Genomic DNA, 15328 nt, shown 5'->3' on the forward strand with positions numbered 1-15328 from the left:
AAATATTTTTTTAGCTTTACCTCATTTAATTGTGATATCCCCTTATCAAAATCTGTTGCTTTGATTATTTAAAAAAATATTTAAATCTTCCATAGCAACCATTTGGGGTCAATCCAAACACTAAATCAAAGGAGGAACTTATGGCAAGGTTTAAACATTGAGACTTTCTTAGTTTAATCTATTATGCAAGCAATATTTAGCAAGAACAACAACAACAACTAAGAAACAAACAAAAACCTAAACCTAAACAAAAACAAAAGAAAAAAATGCCTCTGGATATGCAAATCGTATTGGAAAAAAAATGCTACTTTTAATGTAGTGGAAGCACCATAGAAATTTGTGGCAACTAGTCTTGATTGATCAAATGAAATTTTCTAAAAATACATTGAAATATGTGGTTGTAACATAACAAAAAATAAAAAGGTTCAGGGAGTTTGAATGTTTGATACAATGTTGAGTTGTCTGGCAGTAGTACATCTGCAATTTAATAACCCTTCTACAAGTTTTTGAAATAATCCACAAATATCCACATTAGTTCCTTACTTGAACAGAATATCCAGAACTAAATTGTCTTACCTCATATAAACCGAACACGTTTCCAGTAACGCTTTAGTAACGGGATAATGGCGCCCTCGTGTGATCATGTACTATTATTGCAGAATCACACCTGCGTTATTGCTGTACCACTGAACAGCCAGAGGTGGCGGTAAGAAGTCAATGCAGCCAGGACTGCTGCGCCGCCAGCATTACCAATCGGGCTCAGAGAAAGAACCAGGAGGTAACAGGGACCGCACAATTATCAACAGTAAAATAAGGGGAGTCGACGAGCAAAACAAAGCCCTTTTCTTCCACGGATTATCTGAATTGCCTTTTGCAGTCCTAACAGTTGTGGGGAAAACGTCGACAACGTCATATACAAGGTATTTTGTTGTGTATTTACATTCGGCTATGAAGTAATAACAAGGAAATAAACAGTGAGCAGAGCGGGGCTGGGTGAAACTGGCCTGCTGCTAAAGACAGGCATGGGTTTCAGCGAGGAGCCGCTGGCAGGCCTCGTTAGCACTAGGCTAACTAGCTAGCTTTCTAACCTGACATATTCTGCGCATTAAATTAAGCTTTCTAGGCTTTACCCAGATACATTTTAACACGGGTTACCCTAACTTCTGTCATAAAAGATTTGTGAGCTTCGAGCAATGCTGGTGGTCGAGTTAAGACGCTTTCGGACGCTACCCAGCTGCAGCAGTAGCTCCGTTTGTTGGACAGTGATTGAAAGGTTATAGGCCACGTTAGCTTCTGAACAAAGTTCAGCTAAACAGTAGAGACAACACAGGCGACCCTTGTTTTGACTGTGTTGTAAACGTGCGCGGCACTGAATCGACTCAGGTGCGTTTTTGTTAGCGCTGCACACCATCACAAAGCAGGCATGGAGATCACGGATGGGCGGTGCTCACTGTCAGCTACCGAGGCCCTGTTCTCTCTCTCTTTCTTTTTTTTCTTCTTTTTGCCAGTCTTTTCAGCAAGTAGCTGCAGTTTTAACAGAGAAAGGCGCTGCTGCACAATTAAAAATAAGCTGTTGTGGTTAACGAGCGCCAGCTATGAGTAATTGATCTCTGTGTCAGATGGTGTGTGGAGAACCTGTTCCTGCCCGGACCGAAGGGTGTGTGCGCCACCGTGGAAGGTTTACGGGATTTCTCACAGCTTTATTTGCTTTCAGGAAGATGCAGACACTTCAGACAACACCGCACCTTGTGTTTCTGTCAGGAATGAAGTCAGTTTGGGCTGAGTTAATGTGAAATATGCTGCAGGTTGACTTGCTTATGACTGTGCTACGCTGATTTGTGTGCATTCTTCCGGTGGAGCATCAGATTTTGAATGTCAACTTCAGCAATATGCACTTTTTATAATAGGTTTTTAGTTGTGATCTTTTAAAATTATGTGTAGCTTTAATCCTACTGTTGATTAAGCTAATTTAAAACCAAGAAGCATGCTCCACTAAAAGCAAAACACACTGCAAATACCAAATAGGAATCTCCAGTTTTTTTTTTAAATACCTTACTTCAATTCGTGTGTATATTTAGCTGCTGACATCTGCAGTTTCACAACTGTAAGTTGGTAATGTTTGTCTGTTTTTAGATTGATCAGTGCTCATTTTTCATTATCTAATCCAGCCTAAGTCTTCCAAAGAACAATGGTTCTGGCCACGAGCAAAAATATTACAAAACTGTATTCTTCCATACGCAAATGGTTTTTGTTTTTGTTTTCCAAGACTACCTATTCTAAATTTGGTCCATGCATATTATTATTTGTGCAGAAAAATAGTTAAGTCAAAGTTATTTAAAACAACAACTCTTGTAAAGTGAATGTGTCGACATCATTAAAAGAAAACTAAACAAGAAATGCTTATAGTAGATTAAATTTTTTCATGAGAATAATTTAGAGAAAAATCACAAGCTCAGCATGTTGATTTCTGTGACTGACAGCCACTTTCAATGTTAATTGCTGTAAGATGTTTTTCTTTTGAGTCATATATATTTTTTTGTCAATTATATAAAATAAAATGACCAAAAATCACATAGACCTGCTGAAGAGCCTCACCAAATTATTAGCTGTAGGCTGAGTTGATAATAACTATGGTAGTTACATTTACTCAATTACATTTAGCTGAGTAACCTTTCTTGGAAAGAAAAAGTACTTTTAGGAGTATATTTTTTTCTATGCTGTAATTTTTTTTTTTTTACTTTTGCTTGAGTAATTGTATTATGAAGTACCACTACTCTTACTTGAGTAAAATTTCTGGACTCTCAACCAAACAAGCATATTTTAACCAAACATTGACCAGACACAAACATCTGCAGTTTTAGTTAAAGTTTAATAAAAAAATTTATTGAAAGAAACTGATTTAGAAAAAAATAATTTTGACTGATGTTATTTTTTTGTTACTTATGTGAATTATTGCCATTATTGTCCTTAAAATACCAACATTTTCACATCACTTTATGATTTGGTCCATTTGATGATGTAATCTTTAAATATGAAATGATTGGCAATTTGATCAATCATTTAATATCATTGATATTGACTTTCTGAAGTGAGTTGTTATGATGAGAAGTTTTTCTGACGGATCCAAGGATTCTTAGTTTGCTACAGCACACAGATTCGATCAGGAGTTGTGGAGGGTAAGCGGAGACCTGCAGGTCTTGAACCTGCCATATGTGTTGCCTCCTTATTTGCGTCACTGTTACTGAAGTGGGGCAGGGAGGTGGCGCCGCAGCCTGATGACTACATTAACGAGCTTTAGCCCCGTGGAAAAGACGGATTTGGCCGCCTGCTGACGACGAGGTGTGTCTGGATCAGCAGAGATGTCAGCATGTCAAAGTGCATGGGTCATCAGTGAGACACGGTTTTATATTACAGCTTAGTCACACATGACACATGCATATATATTTATAAATACTTCTCACACTTGGCTGCTACTCAAACATTATGTTCCTGGAGCTAGCTTTGCTTTCTAAATGTGGACTCTGTCCAGAGGAGAAAGTGTCGACTGCTTCAGATTTAGAGGATCGCAGCAGAACAAACGGTTGGTCTCTGACACATCCTTTCATTTTCTAAAGATCACTACTACTCTGTCAGATCTCTTAACTCTATATGTCTTAACGACATAAAGATATGTCTTTATGTCTGCATATTTTTGATTATTTTAATTGTACACAGTTCTTTAAATGTCCTGTCAGTAAATATATTTAGCCATTTATCCATAAAAACGGAACTTTCAGTATCTAGCAAGTTATTTTTGCAATTTACTGTCTGTTAAAAGAGGGGGGGTGAAATTACCGTAATAACCCGATACTGCCTGGAAAGTGCAACGTCTTCCCTTTCTGAAACCTTGAAACTTTTCAGAGCACAAAGTGCGGCAGAATTACGGTACTGCAAATTTGGCTCCGTTTAGGACTTAAATGTTTAATAAATGTGTTTATCTCATTTTCATTAAGCGCTCTTTTTGTGATCTAAAATCTAAATTTTACCGTAAAGTCCTGATGTGTTGGTTGGATGGGTCGGGGTTGTGTGGGTGATTCTGTTGGATCAGCCTTTCCTACATCTGATCCAGAACAACAAAGTTTTCCATTATGGAAAAATCTGATAGGTGTGTTTTATTAAGAAAAGCTTGTCGACTTAGATTTCTTAATGAGACATTAGGCCATACAAAGGTCTGAGATGATGTCATAGTTGATTATTTATATTTTAACCAGGTGATTCACCAGGTTTAATCTCTACATGTGAGATTTAAAGGTCAGATTTTGAAGTGATGTGTACAGGAAGTAAAAAAGATAAACCTCTCCCTTCATTGATTTAATTAAATCTTTAGGTGTTGATTTAAATCATGAATTGGATATTAGTGGTGTTTTTCAAGAGGTTAAATGCTGTGTCTTGACACAAGGTTTCTATAATTTTGTACATTTCCTTCCTCAGGTGGACAGTCCGCTGCCTGGTCACTCGTGGTAACTCTCCGCCATGCCTTTTCCCTTTGGCAAGTCCCACAAGTCACCTGCGGACATCGTCAAGAACCTTAAGGACAGCATGACCGTGCTGGAGAAGCACGACATCTCCGATAAAAAGGCAGAGAAGGTAAAAGAGATTCCGACCTGTTTCCAACACAACCTGAATGTTGTGCTTGTGCATTAAAGTTTGGGATGTCACAATCAAGTTTCATTCAATACTGATACAAATTGTTTAAATTTAGGCGTCTGTTAATGCAAAGTCTGAGCCTAATTTCTGATTAATGTTAACGATTTTTATATGATTGGATTATATAAAAACGTCTTGCTCTTTATCAGATTTGAACGTCATTATCTCTAATCAAATCACAGTAATAATAGACGCAAATCTTTAAATATGTTTTTCCGTTTATGGCAATAGTTTCAGGAATTGAAACTAGAACCACAACTAATGATTACTTTATTCTACTCACTTATTCTATCAATTATTTTGATTAATTGGGCTTAAAAATTGGCACATTTTGAAGATTTTTTTATGAACCACTTAAGTCTTTTCTTACATTAGAAATGCATAAAAATGCAAATAGAAAAAAGATGAACATTTTATTGCCTAAAATGCATTAACAGCATTCCTTTGTACAGACTTGATCATCTGCAGTAAAACAAAATCTTCTAACATCAAAATGTGAAACATTGTACATCAGTACAATGTGAGGTATTTATTTTGATCACCCAAATAATAATTAAGAGCAATAATTGCTTAATAGGATATTTTATTTATGCATTTATTAATTTTTTCCAATATTTCAAACAGGTGAAACTAAAACTAGAGGAAGCTCTGGGCAGAACATTTTTACAGACAAATAAGCTTTTCCAATTAACTGTGAAATTTGTGTATTTCTTACATAGTTTTGACTTATTTACTGCTTTGATTTTGTTGTTCTTTCAGCTAACAGCATGTTTTAGGTTCTATATACTCAAGTTAATGATTAATTGATTGCTAAATTAGTTGAAGATTAATCCGACTAATTGTCTCAGCCCTAATTAACACAACGCATGTATTAATGCGAACCGTCACAGTACAGATAGGAATTAGTTTCACGCGTATTTGTAATGCCAGAGAGACCAGAGGGAAACGTCTGAATCTGTTCACAACAGCAGCTGTGTAAATATGCTCAGTATGAAGCCGAGCGTGTGGCTTTCAAAACGCAAACGACACGCAGGACCGCCTTGTTTTTAATCAGCAGTTTGTAAATCTGTCAGAAAGACATTGCGTCTATCAGAAAGATTGTTGCTTAGCAACTTCTGATAATTAACAAGATTATGTTTCACCTTTGATTTAATAACTCAAGTGGACTCTAAATAAGTCATCTGGTGATGTTTCACCTCATATAAATGCTGAACAATTTATTATTATTTAAAGAGAACCTGTTAAAATCTTTATCGCCTTATAAATATGCCTGAAGTTGGTGCAAAACTACCTGAAACTAACATTCCTGGCCTGCTTTCTGTTGTTTACTCGTTTAGCTTATAAACACTCGTTTATAAGTAGATTGGCAGGCGACTTAGAGTTTAGTGGCTCATCGACATCTGGCAGGGAATGAAGCTGGAACTGAACTCGCAACTTTCAGACTACAAGATCTCTACTCCTTCCCTGCTGCTTCCGTCGCCATCAGTTACTTGATTTATGACCTGTAGGTCTCGTGTTTGGTTGAAATTAGATCAGATTTATGGCAACATGTTAGAACTTCCTTGATTAATGGTTTATATCTCAGTTCTTACAAATGGTGATTATTTTTTATTTTATTATTTTTTTATGTAAAAAAGTGAAACCTAGCTTTTGGTTTCTTTTTTGCTGCTGTTCTGAGCCTTGACCTCAAAACTGAGGTACCAACCAAACCGCATCCGTTACTTCCAGGTCACAGTGCGCCAGAAAGTCCTCATGTTGCTTCACAGTCTGAGTTCAAAATGGGTTAAATTCAGTTTTTATCCTAAAATTGTACACATTACAGTATTTTACATATTTGTTTTTGCAAGCATACAATATAAATAATGAACTAAGAGATCACATAAGTATTCACAGCCTTTAACTGTCTGACGATGGGCTGTTAGCAGGAATCACTGCCTCAAATCTTCTTGAATATAATTGGCATCATGTTAGCACACTGATCTTCAGCCGATTTCTTCTACAGCTCATCAGTTTAAATGGAAAACATCGGAGCTCAGCCTTTTTCAGACCTCTGACTAGAGGATTTTGGCTCCTCTCTGCTGAACCCCCGGTTTAGATAAGAAATCACCATCAATAATTGAAGCGAAATGGAGTTCGTTATACTTCACAGTTGTTAGCATAAGTGATAATTAAAAACATTTTTTATGGTTTGTAGATCCCAACCTGACAAAATGTTCAGGTCCAGAGCAGTAATACGGCCTGTTATCTGTGAAGTGGAGCGGCTTCATGAGCGGATGTTTGCAATATTTCAGGCTACAGAGGAGGTGTCGAAGAGCCTGGTAGCGATGAAGGAGATCCTGTATGGGACAAACGAGAAGGAGCCTCAGACAGAAGCAGTGGCACAGCTGGCCCAGGAGCTGTACAACAGCGGCCTGCTCAGCACCCTGATCGCCGACCTGCAGCTCATCGACTTCGAGGTGAGAGCTTAGTTTTATTGGTCTGAGTCTAGGCCTGTCACTATAAACAATAAATCAATTAATCACATGATAAATTAAGCCATTTCAATAATTTCTATTAGCATAATTTAAAGTTTTTTTTCTTCCTACCAAAAACTGGATGGTCTACATACAACATTTTTGCAACAATTGAAGGCAGCATAGTTACTTTTTTGTGCTATAAAATGGCTCTGTGTGCCTGGAATAAACATAATACTGCACACATAGGGCGCTACATGAGTAGAGATATGATTTACTACACTGCAGAAGAAAAATATGGTTATTCATAACCGATGTGTCGGTGTTGATACGTGTGTAAGCTCATGTTTCTTTGGAAAATGTCAGGCATCTGCTTCAGGCTGCTCTGACTCACCTTATCTGTGAGTCATTGTGCTGAAAGAACGCTCATTTCCTCTTTTACACCAGCACATCCTCCTTACTTTAGACAAAGAGCTGATGAAAGATCACAACTTATACAAGACAGAAGCAAGACAGGGATTTAAAAGTTTTCATGTTTCTTTGTGAACCCACATCTTTCCTGTGGCTGCACTTTCAAATCGAAAGCTGGGGCTCCTGCAGAAACATTTTTGCTCTGCAGATTAGAAAAATGAATTGACGTAATGACCAAGTAAGACGAGTGGTGTATGAGTCACATTAACGTCATTATTATATTGTCAAAATTAAAGCAGTAACCACCTACATGAGGTGGAACATGGTGGTGGCACCAGCAAGCTTTTGCTTTCCTGGTTGTATCAATTATTGACAGCGCACACCACGCTTTCACTTTAAGCTTTTTAGTTCAAAAAATCTGTTAAAGCCATTTATTGTTTTGTTACATAATACCTAGCTCTAAAAATAGGCTGGTGTGCGATTAAAACGTCATGAATTTCAAAGGTCGAAGGGCACAAATACTTTTTGAAGGAAAAGTAAATAAAGAGAAGTTATTCTGATAAGACTGGCATATCAGCTGAAATGTCTAAATAAGCATTTCTTCTGGATGCAGGTGGTTGTTGTTGTTGTTGTTGTTGTTGCTGCACAGAAACAAAAAGGGTTTGAGGAACTAACAAAAAGGTCTGAATGAAACAATTGTTTTTGTTTTGTGTCCATTAGCTCTTCCTCTCTGGTTGCTTTAGTTTCCTGTGCTGAATGACAACAACTTACATTATGATTTGCATCTGAAGCAACATAAAAATGACACAACAGTGCTACACTTACCATTACTGATGTTCTCAAATAGTCAGACTAATATTGGTAAATCTATTAATGACTCTAAAACTCCTAATAGCATCAAAAATACAACACAAAATCTTGAGCCTTAAATTTCATCATGATTTGTCTCAATCATCTGTGGTATTAGTTGATGTTTTTATGTTTCTGTCGCTAACAGGGTAAAAAAGATGTCGCCCAGATCTTCAACAACATCCTGAGGCGCCAGATTGGCACTCGGACACCTACTGTAGAGTACCTGTGTACCCAGCAAAACATCCTTTTCATGCTGCTGAAAGGGTAAGAGTCCAGGCAGATGTTTTTGAAACTTTTATTTTGTCCATGTTTAGTATAATTTTAAATTTGTTCTAAACGATCAACGTTGTCGTAATACGTTCAGCCTTTTTGATGTTTCCTGAAGTTTTGCTCTCTTTCACTCTTTTGCAATCTAAACGATCTGCAGGCATGTTTTGATGTGCTGTAAAATACTTTCCTCTCCAGGATCTCTTCTTCCTCAAGCTTTGTTTTTAAACACCTCATGATAAAGACTGCGGCCAATCAGATAATTGCATTCAGATATTTAGCATCTGTTCTGACAAAGTGACTCTCTGGACTTTTCCACAAGAGCTTAAAATTCATAAAGAGGCAACTATTGTTTTTAAGTATAAATGGTAGATATAAAACAAATGTGCGTCATTTTATTTTATGGAACAATTTAATTGAATTTCCACAGCAAAATGACACTAAAATTACTTTTAAAACATTTTTTTCCTGTCATTATTTTAGGAAGTATGTGCTTTTATTTAATTACATATGTTCCGCAAATGTCAACATCCCAAAAAAGAAAATGTATCCCTATTTTCTTTATTTTAAAATAGTAAAAAAGAATTCTTTTAAAAGTAATAAGCACTTTTCCTATAGTAGATATTTATCAGAAATTATAAATTGCCTTTCAGGGTAAAAATGTCTCTTTTGATTGTGAAGGTTGCAGACCCTTGTGCTAAACGGTAAATCGCTGCTTCCTGCAGGTACGAGTCTCCGGATATCGCCCTGAACTGCGGCATCATGCTGAGGGAATGCATCAGACACGAACCGCTGGCCAAGATCACGCTGTGGTCGGAGCAGTTCTACGACTTCTTCAAATACGTGGAGATGTCCACGTTCGACATCGCCTCCGATGCATTTGCCACTTTCAAAGTAAGTCAAGCAGCTGACAGTGAATCAGGCAGCATGAGCTCTAATGTTCAATAAGTACACTATAAAACGACTAGAATATTATTTTCAAATGACTTTCAGTGAGGAGCAGAAATTAAGTTGAGTGTATCATTAGCCCATCCTCCATATAATAGTCTTAGAATTGTGCCTAGATTATTTTATGAAAATGGAGGTTATTAATGTCGCTACTATAAATGCTTTTGCTGCAGGATGTTTTACCTGTTTTATTAAAGCAGACGATAATTTTACAATGAGACGTTTGTAATTGGGTTTTCTGTTGGAGTGACTCAGATTTACATGCATTTTGGGAATAATAGACAAAATGCATCAAGTCTGTGGCAGCTTCACATTTTTGCTGCCACTTTAGGCTGACTCTGCACTAAAGATTAAGAGTCAGCCTCAGCTTTACTGCAGTATAGGTCTGGAGTGATTAAGTGTGATGAACCAGTTATTGAAATAATTGTCAGCTGATTTACTAATCAATTAATTGTTAACTGGAGTATACAGACTCAAAAAAGACGATTTGCTGAAAGAACAACATATTCAGAGCAGTAATTAAGACAAAACTGTACAAAAATACAAACAATTTGTATTTAAGATTTAAAAAATGTACAAGTAGCTTTAGCTTTGCCCCGTTCAAATTCTGTGAAAAAATTATTAATTATTAATTTTGCTATCCAATTATTAAAACTTAACTTTTCACACGTTGATGTTAGCAGGATTTCTTTGGCTGTAGCTGCATTCTTTGCTACAAATGATCAGGTTTACTTTAAAGAAATGTTGATATTGTATTTTAGGCAATAAAATGTTTAATTTCTTATTTAAAATGGATTTGAAATATTTACATTTTTAATATTCAGCATAGAAAAAGCTACAGATTTATCAGGTTAATTGTCAAACTATTTGATTGGTTGATAACTAAAATAATTTTTTGTTGCAGCCTTATTACAAGCTAAGTGACTGTTGAAAAATACATCAGCTAATGCACATTTTTTCTCTTTATATTTAGCTTTAGGATATTTAAATGTTCTTTCATTTGGAACAAAACTTGAAAGTATTTCTGAGGATGATCTTTGATGCCCTCTAGTGCTGAACATGTTGTCTGATGTTTCTTTTGTTCTGCGTACGTTTACTGCTGTAAACATACAGTATATGTTTTTGTTTCCAGGACCTCCTCACAAGACACAAGCTACTGAGTGCTGAGTTTCTGGAGCAGCATTATGACAAAGTGAGTTCACACACAACTGTCTAAGCAGAGAGTGAAATTTTAAGGGTTTAAATTATGAAAACACTTCGCAAAACCAGTTGCAATTGATTTAAACTTTAGTTATAATAGATGTCTAGAAGAAATCTGCAGCTGCTTGTTGAACTTTTCAGGTTCACTTTTTCCATTGAAATTCAGAACTTCAGATTACTTTAAGAGCAGCAGATGAACACTTTGTCTGGATGATCAGCTTGTCACCAACTTCCTCCTTAACAAGTCCAAATCAGCCATTTGGGACACCGTTTGCAGCCTGAGAACACAAAGTAACTGTCAGATTGTGTGGGAGATTTTCTTTTTTGTGTGTGTCGAAATCAGACGGAGAAAACGCTGTGAAAGTCTGTGCTTGATCTCCTTCTCGTCTCTAACCACAGCCATGTTTCTCTCTCCTCCTCCTCCTCCTCCAGTTTTTCATTGAATATGAAAAGTTACTACACTCAGAAAACTACGTGACTAAACGGCAGTCCCTCAAGGTAAGAGCCCCAGGTTGCACGTATTAAAAAGATCTCAGAGTGAGGCAACTCTCTTTAGAGAGTTATTTAAGGAAGAGGGTTGGATTTCTGTTCCTGCCACCTCATGTCTGCCATCTAGTGGTTGGACAAAAAAAAATGCTCACTATTTTCACTAAAGCTGATTCCTTTGAGGTTTATTTGACTTAATATCTGAATACTATGACTATAAATGAATTATAGTTAATACTATGCATATAAACCTATATTCAGTTCACAATACATATTTATATTGATCATTATTGACCACATAGAGAGGACATTCAGTTGTAAAATCTGAATAATTGCTCTAGTTTGGCTTAACGAACAGAATTGCACCATTTTTAATTTGTGCTTCTCTTTGTCTCACTAAAATTGTCTAGTTGCTCGGGGAGTTGCTTCTCGACAGACACAACTTCACCATAATGACGAAATACATCAGCAAGCCGGAGAATCTCAAGCTAATGATGAATCTGCTGCGGGACAAGAGCCGCAACATCCAGTTTGAGGCTTTTCATGTGTTTAAGGTAAAGATGAGCGATACTTGGTCAGGGGCAGAAGACGGATTAGATATTTTATATTGTAGGGAATGTTTGTGAGTGTGTACTGTTTGTGAAATGTCCCACAATTTATGGACCTGGAAAATCTCAGTTTTTTGTGCATTTAAAAGCTCTGAAGTGTATTTTACTTTTCTTCAGTTGCGTCTTAATGCTTCATTGTTTTACTGTGGACATTTCTGGGATAATTGATAACTATGACAAACGACTGCAGTTGTATAATAAATTTTTTTGCATGCAGGCAGTCTGGTAAACAGTACCTTGTAAATGTATTCACATCTCCAGAGTTATTTACTTCTACAATTGTAAACATATTTTAGTTGGTCAGGTTTCCATGATGTTTTCAGAACTGAAGAGCATAGAAACTCGATGCTGTCTTGCTCCTCTGGACACAAAATCACTTTGAACATGACAGGTGACCTGAAGGGTTTAAATCCAGGGTTATTGAGCTAAACCAGTACTATAGCTTCTACCACACGTCTTTCTTCCACTCAATTTTCTGTTAATTTGCTTGGATACAAAACTCTGAATGACCAGCTTCTTCAGAAATGACATTTTTGAGGCTTACCCTCCTTGTGAACGCTGTCGATGACAGCAGCGATCTTCCCTATGGTTGTGTAGCTGCTGACCCAGAGTCAGAAACCGCTAAAGGCTCAGGAAACCTTTGCATGTGTTTCAATTTACTTAATTGATTAGGGTGGGACGTTATTAGTTTCCAATTATTCACAGTATTCAAATTGAGTTTTCATTATTATAAACCTTAAGCCATCAAAATTACAACAAAAAAAACTGAATTTTAAGATATATCTATGATGATTTAATGAGTTTCACTTTCTGGGATGACTGGCAAGAAATGTTGCACTTTAATGCAATATTTATATTTTTTAGCTGTACCTTTAATAGGGCTGGACAATACACCAATTTAATAAAATTTTCTGTTCATAAAGATTTTTTTTTCACTAGATGGGCTCATTTTGTTTTTCCATCACATTTTACAGCTTGTATTTTGTTAGACTTGTAATTCAGTTTAACTCCCAGATTACTGAAATATAAGGACCTTTTTGAAAATATTTTCCAGCTTTTGTCATTTCTTTTTAAGAAAGGAAAAAAAAAAGTGTTTTGTTATGAAATAAAGCTTAGATGTTAGTTTAAAGGCATTAGCCTGTAATATATAATGACTGACTTGCATTCTCACATCAAAAACACGAGTATATTGACTCTGGTCTGTTTGTCCTCGTTCACCTCCAGGTGTTTGTGGCCAACCCCAACAAGACGCAGCCCATCCTGGACATCCTGCTGAAGAACCAGGCCAAACTCATCGAGTTTCTCAGCAAGTTCCAGAACGACAGAACAGAGGACGAACAGTTCAACGATGAAAAGACTTACTTAATCAAACAGATCAGGGACCTGAAGAGGCCCGCCCCGCAGGAGGCCTGAGGGGGCAGGGCAAGGACGGAGCCGCCAGGACCCGGTCTGGAAAACATCCAGACGGCGTCTGCTTAACGGAGCCATCGGCAGCAGCTGCTCTGATTTCTGAACAAAAACTGAGGAACAAAAACAAACCCACGTCAGCTCACCAGGAAGTCGCCAGCTCTTCTGCCCCTCAGAACATTTAAGATTTTTTTTTAATTCTTTCTTTCAAAAGATGTCAGAAAATACTAGTAGATGCTGCTGCTGATTTATTATGTTGCCACAACAGTTCATCACACATAACGAACAAATCCACTCATTCAAACTAAGGCGGGCTTTCTGAGAGGTGTGACAATAATCAAATAGATACGCACACAAGCAAATAATAATAATAACAATAATAATAAAACATGCAGACTTAAGCCGCCACTGAAGACATTGGGATAAACGGTACGAACAAGAGCTTCAGAACTATTGTTGCATGCCTTGAAATATGACAGATCTGTGGCCAGCGCCGGTGCTGCAGCGTCTGGCCGCCGCATTCAGATTCATGCACATCCCAGCGGCTGCTTTAGTTTGCATCTTGGCCATCATCTAACAAAGCAAGCAGATGCCATCAAAACCATTTATTACCTCCTGTGCGCTTTATGACACAGCGCTTGAAGCACAGCTGAGGAGGGAGGGTTGTAGGGTATAAAGTAGTTAAAGCCCGTGATTTGGGTCATTTTTATTTTTTAATTATCTGGGACAGGGTGATCGTGTACATATGCCTTTTTTTGCTTTGTAGATTTTTGTTTAACCTTGACATAAATATATATTATATATATATATATATTACCTTAAACAAACTGTTTTTGGTTGTTATCAAGTTACTGTCTGGAGCGTAAAAAAAGTGACATTGTTTCCGCATTTCATTTTACTGGTGAAATGATTGCTGGTTGGGTTGCTTTGTACATAACTTAAAGGGCCAGCTCACATTTAGCTAACCTATAGGATCTTTAACAATTTGTACAGCAGAGGAATGTCATAGTAACAGCTCTGGGTCTGTTCATTTACATTTTGAGGATCTCTGCAGAAAATGTGCAGGGGTGCAGTGCAGATGGGGAGTGGAGGGAAGAGCAGAGCATAAACAGCAACATTAAAGCGTGTGTGTTTGCACTTTGCGAAGGTGCTGGGTGATTCGTTTCTCCTCACCGGGGCGGTTTTCTTCTGCTCCCTGTTTTCTTACCGCTTCGGTTTGTAACATCAGAGTGCCATGTTAGCCCCCCCCACAGTTTGTGAGCTTCAAGTGGGACCGGATTATAACGCTCTCACCATCACCCTTCTCTTTGTGTTTTGAGCCTTTTTATAATTCCAGTACAATGGTGAGCATAAAGCATTGTGGGTAGCAGAAGGCTTTTGGGTTTGCTGAAGCTGAGAACAACTGATTAAACCACATATATTGTCTTCATTTGCAGTGAGTGACGTTCTAAAAAGCATCTCAGAGCAGAAAACACTACAGTAAGAGCCTGGTGTCCCCTTCGTTCACTCTGAACATGCATGTTGCTTCACTGGTTCTGCATGATGCTGCACTAAAAGTTGTACTGGAATTGGCCCCCTTACCCATCTCCCTTCCAGCATTGGACAGTATTGAAATGACAAAACGAATCCTTGACAGTTTACGGTAGTTTGTTGACTTTATCTCCAGTCTCGGCAGCGAGTGTGTGGGAGCTTTCTGTTGTGTCAAAGGCCTGGGCCCAAATAATTAAATAAACATTTGAGATAAAACGCAGCTGTGTCGCACTTTATTCATGGGAATAAAACTCATCCTGAGGATAACAAAAGGACATGTTAACCTTTAGAAATATTGAATTACTTTTTGAGGTTTAAATTGGTTTCTGAAATGACAAAGGTTTCTTTAAAAAAAAAAAAAGAATTAACTATGAAATAAATATAGGTACATGTTAAAAGTTAATATGAAAAAGCTCTATATTTTTGTCTCTTATTTCAGAAAGTGAAACTTAGAAGGAGATATTACAAGCTTTCATTTCT

At 37.2% G+C, this 15328-nt stretch overlaps 1 protein-coding gene across 1 annotated transcript; it reads left to right on the forward strand.

The window, feature by feature from the left end:
• Nucleotides 1-707: 707 nt before the first annotated feature.
• On the forward strand, nucleotides 708-15068 carry cab39 (calcium binding protein 39). Its single transcript, XM_044118796.1, has 9 exons — nucleotides 708-920; nucleotides 4471-4626; nucleotides 6978-7142; nucleotides 8548-8666; nucleotides 9395-9563; nucleotides 10750-10809; nucleotides 11250-11315; nucleotides 11714-11857; nucleotides 13136-15068. The coding sequence occupies exons 2-9, from the start codon at nucleotides 4513-4515 to the stop codon at nucleotides 13322-13324; spliced, it is 1026 nt and encodes a 341-aa protein (XP_043974731.1). The 5' UTR covers nucleotides 708-920; nucleotides 4471-4512; the 3' UTR covers nucleotides 13325-15068.
• The last annotated feature ends 260 nt before the right edge of the window (nucleotides 15069-15328 follow it).

This window comes from Gambusia affinis, linkage group LG06 (assembly GCF_019740435.1).
Source record: "Gambusia affinis linkage group LG06, SWU_Gaff_1.0, whole genome shotgun sequence".
Taxonomy (NCBI): Eukaryota; Metazoa; Chordata; class Actinopteri; order Cyprinodontiformes; family Poeciliidae; genus Gambusia; species Gambusia affinis.

What these genes read in the sequence shown, in the direction of transcription:
- cab39 (XM_044118796.1), top strand. Translation starts at nt 4,513, where the DNA reads ATGCCTTTTCCCTTTGGCAAGTCCCACAAGTCACCTGCGGACATCGTC. An exon ending in CCGATAAAAAGGCAGAGAAG is followed by an intron (nt 4,627 to 6,977) that starts GTAAAAGAGATT and finishes GCAATATTTCAG; the next exon opens with GCTACAGAGGAGGTGTCGAA. An exon ending in TGGAGCAGCATTATGACAAA is followed by an intron (nt 10,810 to 11,249) that starts GTGAGTTCACAC and finishes CTCCTCCTCCAG; the next exon opens with TTTTTCATTGAATATGAAAA.